General features: G+C 44.3%; 1 protein-coding gene across 1 annotated transcript; it reads left to right on the plus strand.

Annotated features, from left to right (window-relative positions):
* Nucleotides 1-1,909: 1,909 nt before the first annotated feature.
* adra2a (adrenoceptor alpha 2A) lies at nucleotides 1,910-4,879 on the plus strand. The gene is made up of 2 exons (XM_086120910.1): nucleotides 1,910-2,196; nucleotides 2,735-4,879. Exon 2 carries the CDS (start codon nucleotides 2,834-2,836, stop codon nucleotides 4,097-4,099), a length of 1,266 nt encoding a protein of 421 aa, XP_085977036.1. The 5' UTR covers nucleotides 1,910-2,196; nucleotides 2,735-2,833; the 3' UTR covers nucleotides 4,100-4,879.
* The last annotated feature ends 5,258 nt before the right edge of the window (nucleotides 4,880-10,137 follow it).

Below are 10,137 nucleotides of genomic sequence, written 5' to 3' on the forward strand. Positions count from 1 at the left end.
CAGCAGATACACAAGAGCAAAACCTGATGGGCCAAAGTCTTAGCGTCAAGGCAACAGCACTCAGGTTTACAGTGTGAGAATGACTGACGGCTTCCGCGTGCTTCCCGGGTGAGTATCGCTCAAGTTTCGTCCGCGATCACACGAGTGAGACGAGCTCAACATTTCTCACGTGTGTTGCACTTGTCACAAATGGAAGGTGTCGAAAGCCTAATGACAACATGCTGGAGGTGATGCATCCACGCATGCACATAAGGTAGCGAGGCTCTGACTGCTGCTAGGCAACCAGCTGCACCGCTGCAAAAAATGGCCGTCCCAGCAGGGTGTTGAGCTTGCTTTAAAAAGTCCGTCTATCCGGCCAGACATTTTCTGTAGGGTCAGAGGTGATCTGGAGCGTATCCCTGGTGTCTCTGGGCAAGAAGCGGGGGCAGTTGGACTGGTCGCCAGTCAATTGCAGGGCACATGAGGAAAAAACACTTTATACTCTGGCATTCGCAATACATGTGTAATTTCTACAACAATCACAGCAACTTCCATTTACAATTTATTTTAGCACTAAGTTAAATTGATTCCTGCTGGAAAGGAAGACATCTGTCTTTTAATTGATTCTTTAGACTTGCTGAATTGTGGCTAGTACAATGGTGTTTTTAGGCATTTTGAATTGCATTTTGTGTCATAGATTCATTTGCGTTACCAAATGTCTTCCACACCGCTCAGCCCGTTCTTCTCTTAAGCGAATCAAATGTTCACAGCTATCTTATTTAGTGCCAAGTAAGTGCTAGTAGTTGTTTTGGGCCTCACAAATGAAAGGTCCAAGATCAGCGCTCAGCTTAACTTCATTGAAAGCTACAAATCAAGGCAGAAATCTAGGTGCAATTATTGACTCAGACATACATTTTAGCAACCACTTAACAGCTATGACGAAATCTGCCTCTTACCACCTGAAAAACGTAGCTCGAATTGAGGGTTTCTTATCTCAACGAGACATAGGAAAACTTGTTCATGCTTCTATTTTCAATCAGCCAGATTACTGCCATGATGTCTACAGGATTTAAGGGAAAAAAAACTCCAATCAGGCTGCTGTAGCTGACCCAAAAGGCTGCCGTCAGAGTCTGTAAAACTATTGCGTGTTCCCTGACCAAACAAAGCTTGCTCGCACTTTGATGTAATGTCAATTCATTTGAACTGGAAAAAAAAGTTGAGAATAATGCAACTTATAATTGTCACTTGTCAAAAGAATAACAAGACATCCTTGACTGGTTATAGCTTGCACCTTTTAGTGACCTCTTCGCAAAGCAAAAACACTCACAGGCAGCCGTGACAATTTCAGTCAATTTCTAGGTTCAATTTCCAGTTTCAACCATCAAAGCTAACCGAAGCTCCTCCCTAAAATACAGAAAGAAATCCTTGGTTTTACACAATCAGGATTTTGGAGTAGATAAGCGAGTTGAAAAAAAAAGTCAAGTAAAAAAAGCCAACCAATATTTAAAAATAAAATCTATAAATACCTGTTAACATGATGATCAATTCCATCGCATTTCACTAATAACGGGGCCGTGACCAAATTTGGGAATCCTGTTGTTCACTTCTGGGGTGTCCTCAATTTGTGGTGACGGTCGGTCACGTAAATTTTTGCCCGTGGACCGCTACAACCGAGGAACAAAAGCGCCATTAAGGCAATTACTTCCACCCACGTTTGCCGTCAGCTTCCGGGCAGCGCTGATAAAAACAAATATTCCCCACACTTGGATCAGCTCGGTTTTTTTTTTTTGGGACGTGTGTGTGTGTGTGTGTGTGTGTGTGGGGGGGGGGGGGATCTCGGTGGCACAAGTCAATGCGCCCGCACGTAGCGCGGAGCTGCGTGGCGGGTCACTTCTTACAGCGTGCGGGCTATAAAGCGAGGGAGTGGCGCTCGGCTAAGCGCACTTGGAGAACAAGAAGCCCACACAACGCACACCGGAGCTCAGCAGCGGCCGCTTAGCGTAACAACGCAATAAGAACATGATTAGCGCTTTATTGGCTCCACAAATGCTGGGCACGAGTACATCCGTACGCCCGTGGAAGGTAGTCCGGGCAGAGATGACTTCGTAGCCGCCTCCTGGATGGATCTTCTTCGCTTCGTCATGATCCGCTTCAAGAAGTTTCACGCCAACAGTTGTTAATGTCACTTGACCACCGGGAGGGTCACTCCTGCCTCAGGTAACGCTGTTTCCACTTTATATGCTCTTTCAAATGGCGCTGACGTCATAGATAAGGAATCGTAGTTTGCATCATATAAATACAGTATATAAAACGTTTTGTGTATGTGTTCCTAATCATGATTTCAATCGCCACACTTTTGAAGTAAATATGTATAGTTAAATATATGTATATATATATATGTATGGAGAGAGAGAGAGAGAGAATTTTTTAAGAAAGACTCATAATGGAATATATTCATCTATTAAGAGACTAGGATATGCTTGATATAGCTTTGCGGAAGCAGCAAATGAAATGCTGATGCTCGTGTGCTTCCTTGGGTGCTGTCAAGATTCCCATGACCAACGCAATGATTCCCCCACAATTCAATTAAAGCCACACACCTTTTCATTATTAGGAAGGGGGAGGAGTGCCCTTGTCTTGATAATTCCCTGCGCATGTGTGGAACAGAACAATAATGATCACGGATTATTATAATTTGATCAATTCAAGTTAATATCAATTTTTTTAAAAAACTGATTGAACTTCATGTTTTCAGGTGGAAAAAACACCTTCTCAGTGACCAGCCTGTCCCCAAAGGACTGATTCATTCCCTCTGTGTCCCATGTTGAGCGTCTAGCTGTGTGCATCCTTGCGGATGATATTTGTCAACCTGGCGTTGATCGCACGGGAAGCGGGACAATCCGCCACCATGGAGTTCGACAACAACACCAACCAGACGCTCCCAGGGGTGATCCCGTTGAGCCTGCACAGTTCCCTGCCACTCATGGTGCTGGTGAGCATCATAATACTGCTCACTGTGTTTGGAAATGTACTGGTGGTCATCGCCGTATTTACAAGCCGGGCTCTGAGGGCTCCACAGAACCTCTTCCTCGTGTCTCTGGCGTCGGCGGACATTTTAGTGGCCACCCTGGTGATGCCCTTCTCCTTGGCTAATGAGATCATGGGATATTGGTACTTTGGGGAGATATGGTGCGAGATCTATCTGGCCCTAGATGTTCTTTTCTGCACCGCCTCCATTGCACACCTCTGTGCCATCAGTCTGGACCGCTACTGGTCCATCACGCAAGCCATCGAGTACAACCTGAAGAGGACGCCGCGCCGCATCAAGTGCATCATCTTCATCGTTTGGGTCATTGCAGCTGTTATCTCCTTCCCGCCGCTAATCACCATGGAGAAGGAAAACAGCAAGGAGGACCCCGTTTGCAAGATCAACAACAAAAAGTGGTACGTCATCTCCTCCTGCATCGGCTCCTTCTTCCTCCCCTGTGTCATCATGGTGCTGGTCTACATCCGCATTTACCAGATCGCCAAAAAGAGGACACGGGCGCCCCCGGGGGAACGCAAGCGGATAGACAAGTCGAACACTGTCGCAACCTCCAACCAGAGGGCGAATGGGGTGGGCGCAGGTGAGGCAGAGAAGCTGAAGGAGCACGAGGACATCGAGCTGAAGGAAGGAGTCGGAGGCAAAGAAGGCGAGGTCAACGGTGTGGACATTGAGGAGTCGTCCTCTTCTGACCACAAAGTCAACAATCCCTGCTCCATGAAGAAAAAAGCTGCCAAGAGCAGAAGTAAAATCAAGCCGGGGGACAGCGAGGTGCAGAAGAAGCGCTCCAAAGGAAGCCGCTGGAAGGGTCGGCAGAACCGAGAGAAACGCTTCACTTTTGTCCTGGCGGTGGTCATCGGAGTCTTCGTCATCTGTTGGTTCCCCTTCTTCTTTACGTACATGCTGATGACGCTGTGCAACTCGTGCCCCATCCCAGACACCCTCTTCAAGTTCTTCTTCTGGTTCGGCTATTGCAACAGCGCGCTGAACCCCATCATCTACACCATCTTCAATAATGACTTCCGCAGATCCTTCAAGAAGATACTGTGCAAAAGGGATGCCAGACGATATGGATGATGGACTGCAGTTCTTGTAGATACTCCACCCCCCTCCACACCCACACACACTTTCTGCACACATCTGATATATAAAAATGTGAATATGCTCCGGGTGTGACTATTGGGGAGAGGATTATTGTAGCATTGGTAGCCAGCGTCCAGGAAAATCTTTGTGTTCCTATGGCTTGGTTTGCTTCCATCAATCCAGCGCTGAGCCATTTGGGTTTACGTAATTGAAGCTAATGCTCCAGAATTGGAGCCAAAATTTGTCCAGAAAATGATTTTGGTTCGTGAGGATGCTGACCGGTATCGGAAATAATCTGATCTGTGCTACTTCCATGACGATACAATGTATATTATGGTATTCTTTTTTTTTTTCAAATATGGCCCACAGCCCCACTAAATTTTTTTCACCCGAGGGGGCCACACCTTTCCCTCCAAGCTGCGCCACTACTGAAGAGGCTTTAGCCAAATGAGCTGTACATGCACCATTAGCTTGATTTCTGTTGATTTGAAAAACATCTTCCGCAACAGCTTCAGCACAGAACTTGATAACACAAGGGAGCACTCCGCAGTAAATTCATTGTAAGTGTATTAGTTTTTTATTTTTATAAAGACATCCGAGTCAATGGCATGGTTTTATTTTGCTATTATTTGATGTCGAAAAGCTGTCTGAATATTGTTATGGATACTGTATTGTGCCATTTTGTACGATATGAAAACTGTCTGGTGTTGATGATGCTGATCAAAATATTGGGAAATGGTGGCACTTGAATAAAACTCATTCCCTGAAACTGTTTCCGGGCTGCACATTAACTTGTGATATCAATTTGGTGATGTAATCTCGCATCAACTTTTATGTGTGTGTGTGTGTGTGTATATATATATATATACACACACGCGCGCGCATGCATGCACGCACGCACACGCACACCCACACATAGTCTGAAATTTTATTCCAAAAAATGATTCGACAGAACTCTGGAAATGAAAGCTGTGGTTTTATCTCAGCCATGCGATAAAGAAGAAGTCCACTTTAATGAATGATTGTAAATTAGTGCCCATGACTGACCTTCCACCAAAATCTAAGAGGAAAAAGTAAACTACCAGTGAGTCTGACCTTTACAAGCAATTAAAAAAGGAGCCTTTTTAATGCGCCTGAATTCAACATGTGTAAATATTCTCTGGGCCTGAATTAATCATGTCTGGGATTAGATAGAGGTTGTTTTATTTCATATGGCCGATTCTCCACAGTAAATAACATTTCTCATTATCTGGGAGGCTTCAGGGTATATAGAGCTTATGAATCCAGTGCCTGCGTGAAGCACTGAGAAGCAAGAAATCACAGAGGTAATGGTTCAGTTTCACTTTTGTGTTGTGGTGTAGGTGTCATAAAGTAACAAGCTCGTCAAACCAGAATGTCTTTCCCTTTTCGCGCTTGGCTCTGTCAAGCGTAAAGAGACGGGTGACGGGTAAAACAAAAGAGCCACGGTGAATCCACAGAACTCCGCTTTTCCCAGCAGAGGGAGCGTAAGTAAAAGTGTTCCGTCTGCCAGGCGCAGGATTTTTAACAAGGCCCTCCTCAGGAAGATCAATGATGCTTCTGAGAGTTTCTCTGCTAATCCGTCTAGCGGCTGCTGTGTGCCGAGTTTCTTCCTGCACGTCGACATCATTTCAGTGTGTGGGCCTGTGAGAAAGAGAGAGGGTGGGTGAAAATGTGTATTTGAACATGTAAACAGTTGGCAGATGCTTCCCTGGCTTCACAAGTTCACCGCCTTGTTACAGTAGCGGACTAAACTTTAAATTGAAAGGAGACCCCCCCACCCCCTCACAGTTTGGAATGGTTAATGCATGCAGGTGATATGTGTTCCATCCGGAAGCCCGAGGGTCAAGAAAAAAAAAGCAAATGCCCATAAAGACAGCACGGGTTCCAATCTTATTTGATGGCGCGTACAGCGGAGAGATTCATACCTGTCAACTCATACGGTTTAGCCATAGTTCATACGGATTTTGTGGTGAATCTTACGTATATGGCCGTATCGTACAAATCATACGGATTCTAAAAATTTCCGGGTCCCCCCCCCCAGAATGGTGCTAGTCTACTTGAATGCTTTCATTTCCAAAGTAAATATGAATGGATGCTGTAACTTTGAGCCGATGGATCAGCATTTGGAGTTGGTGAAAAAAGTAACGCAGGAATACAACTCTGAACACAGTAATGTCACTAAGTAGAACGATGATTAGACATTAACCAGACATTGTATTATGGAGCTCTACAATAAATATCATTGAAAATTTCGTGGGTTTTTTTCTGCCGTTATTTTGACATATAAAATGCTTTGGTATGTTATAGGGATTTTTTGCTCTTTATAAGGATTTTTTGGGTAGTTTATACAGGTTGGCGCTCCAAAAAGTTGACAGGTATGGAGATTGCGCACAACACCTACCAGCACTGAGCCTATCGGCTATTTCATTGACCGGCGACTTCATTGATCGAACTTGTGGCACTTGAGAACACACATCAGAAGCTTATGCTGATCACTGTGCAGCTCCGCTTAGCTTTTGGCTGATATGATCAGTGTAGTCCTTGATGATGGTGCTTCTTGGGGCAGAAGGAGCTCAGGCTGCAAGAAATTGGGCCACGGAGTCGGAGGTGACTAGTTGGAGTCCCAAAATAGAAAAAATTGTAAAACGTTTTTGGAGAGTGCTAATCTGCATGCTTGGTGGCTACTGTTGTGGTGCCCGAGAGCAAGGCATTGCCTCTACCACGCCAGCTCAAGTTTCAAGTTGCACGGCACCTCCTTCACTCTGAATCTTTCCCTGCCTGCCTGCCTGCTTGCATATTTGTGATCTGGTTTTTCATGTGTGGTGTGTCACAAATTGTATACATTGGAATGTGAGGTGAATTTTCCCCTACTAGGCTATAATGACTCAAAGTGACTATATTAAATAAGAAAAACAAAACAAAACAATCTTCAGCAAGTCATGGAGGGGGAGAAACTCGGCGTGGGGGCTGCATTCTAAAAATTAAGTGAGGGAGAGGGGTGGGGGCAGTTGTGTCACAGATAACATGCTAGAACTCTATTTTTATGTACTTTGATGTACCTTTACTAGCAGTGCCAGCACCAGGTAACTAACAAAAACATGCAACAGATTCGACAGAACAAATTCCTCACTGAAGTGGATGAATAATACGAGCAACACAAAAACTGAGGTATTTTGTAGAAATAACAAAAGCGAAGCGGCATTTTTATGTCACCATATTGGCGGCGCTTTCCTGAAATGCGCCACCATAAGTCACCACAGAGCAAATATAGTGCATGAAAATAAATATGTAACACTAAATCAAGAACCGCTAGCCACATATTGTCAAGAGTTTTTTTTTCTTTCATGTTGCTAGCTTGTGGCTTTAATACAGTATTAGCGTTACACATCTGAGACAATTAGCTTCTTGATATGTCCGTCATAGACGGATGTAAGGGAGAGAATGCGGTCAATTTTCAAAATAAAATCTTTTTTTCTGCCTTGGATACTGGATAAACCGGAAATATGGTCCGTTTTTTTTTTTTTAATTCTTTCATCTATACAGACCTCCGCAGCCTGGTCAAAAAGTGTCCCGGTGGGTGGGGACCAGTGATCAAAATCACTTGTGGCACCAGCGTCGGCTTTTTTTGCTTGGGTCATCTTGGTCACCCACATAGTTGATGCTTTTTCTAATATGTTTACCATATTGTCGAAGTGAACTTTGTATATTTTGCCTTTTGGATCTCTTCTATTAGCTTCATCTGCTGTTTTGCCTGCATCACGGCTGTCAGATCGTTCCTGCCTCCGGTGCCCTTTATTTTGCTTGGGGCAGAGAACTCACATCAAATATTCTCCTCATGTTGCGTGTCACCTTTGTGGCCAATTTTGCTGGAGTCACCTATGTAATCCATATCATTTATGCCTCCTACAATATGTTGCCCGTATTGCCCCGTCACCTAGAATGCTTATGTTTTCTATATATCACGGCACATCGCTTTGGAAGACTATTTTATCTCTTTGATTTTGGACTCATTTGTGTTAGTGTGTGAGAAAGCCCGGCTGGGCAATTGACGTTCATTGATGAATGTGTCCATTTTTGCTCGTCTTTGCTCCCTTTCTCCCACTATCTCTTTGCATCTTGGTAACCGACTCCTCACCAAGTAACAGTGATTACTTACCGAGAGCCTATTGGAGGAAGCCAGCTGATGAAGTCAGAAGATCCCCTCCGCCCCCGTACGCAGACACACACACGCATGCGCACACACGTCACCTCTGGGAATCGAATCGAAGCATGGATCATCATGTTAGAGTGCACATCTGTCACCAGAAGGCTGAGCCTGGGTGGCTGAGCGGGGCTACAATTCAAAGAGACGTGGATAAAGTGTCAACAGGAGCCAGCAAACTTTGAGGACTGGCGGTCATTTGTACACGCGAATGAGACAAGGCACAAAAAGTTGCATTTGTAACACATCTGAAAGCAAAGGCCGATTTCATTTCTTTGAGCAAAGATGTGGGAGGATGGGCGTGTCGGCTGTGTGCAAACGCTCCGTAGGTGTTGGGGTGAAAAGGACGCGGTGATGATGAGTGTTAAGTGTGGCACCCACATACGACAAACCGGTGTGCATGTGTTTTGCAGAGTGACATCCACCCATTTGGGAGGATTTCAATATAACTATTTACAGAGTCACCGATGACTCACGCTTGTTTTTTCCCCCTACTTATTAGTCCCACTTGAATATGGCAATTTCACAGGGGTGTCTTTGCAGTCTATGTGACCAGCGTCATCCAGGAGTGTTTGAGAGCGAAGCGGCGTCATCGCTAGCTACTGGCTCATTTTTCAGACAAGACTTTCAAAAGTGTCTCACAGCTATCATTTCAAATGGGATTCCAGTCTCATTAAGAGGAGCTGATTAGCTGTCAAGCCTCTGGGTAAGATTGGAAACGCAAAACAATGCCGGGCCAGCAGATATTTCCCTGGAAAATAATTTGTCGAGACAAACCTATTTTCCAGGAGCTCATTATGATCGAGAGCAATCAGCTCAGATGGTCCCAGAGACCGCGCTGCACTATGCAACGTGTTTATTAGACCTGCCAGGCAATTCATTCTGGCCGAAGGAGGGACATGTTGCTGGCTTTCGTGTCCCTGTTTGAAAATGTTTTTCAAAGTTAGAAGATTGTAGGCGGGAGGGGGGGGGGGTGTCAATTTAATGCCTGAAACAGTTTGGGGACAATATAGATAAGAAATGTATCATTAAAGCGCAGACATAAAGAGTTTCTCAATTGAATGCAGGCCACTCCCAGGGCAACGGCAATGGAAAACCCATCGGAGCATGAGGAGAGATCACAGACAGCCTCAGTCAGGAGCAGCACTGTAAAGTTGCACCTCCTGTTTACTTTTATTCAATCAAATGATTTTTAACAGTCTCCATGGTAACTCGGTACGTCCACTGCTTTCACGTCGCGTCCCTCTCCTTAGGATAGAGCCCAGCTACTTGACATCACCTGACTGAAGTGCGGAACGTCAAAGCTTGAATCCATTTCTCACCTATGCATACTATGTAAATGAGACTCATCAGTATTTTTTTTTGATTGAAGGAAGGCCTTTAAAAAAAGATGGAAATCCTGACATTAGATATGATATACACAGATGAACAGCAATGAGTACACCCTGTTTGAAAAGCAACCTTTTTAACCATTTCCCAGTGAACACAAATAATTTTCAGAATTTTCACTTATTTTGAATTATTATTATTTTGAAAATATATATTTTTTGTCGTTGTTTTCCCCAAACTGCCTTTTGGAAGTGTGCAGAAGGGAATGAAGATGCGCAAACTAAAAAAAAAACAACAACAACAACGAAAAGGAGACTTAGCTTATAAAAGAAGCCAATCACTTTTATGTAAAATATAGTTCAGAAAGCACATTTCCCGAGAGAGTAGAAGAAATACACTTCGAGGTTTTATGAAGCCGATGTGTTTATTTTTAGAAAATCACACGAAATATTTGTCAAATGTTATGGCCTACTTTGCGACA

The sequence above is a fragment of the Hippocampus guttulatus genome, chromosome 9, assembly GCF_054856545.1.
Source record: "Hippocampus guttulatus isolate MCC_2025c chromosome 9, RoL_Hgut_1.0, whole genome shotgun sequence".
NCBI classification, from domain to species: Eukaryota; Metazoa; Chordata; class Actinopteri; order Syngnathiformes; family Syngnathidae; genus Hippocampus; species Hippocampus guttulatus.

Bases quoted from the DNA above. Each gene is read 5' to 3' on its own strand.
- adra2a (XM_086120910.1), top strand. From the start codon at position 2,834: ATGATATTTGTCAACCTGGCGTTGATCGCACGGGAAGCGGGACAATCC.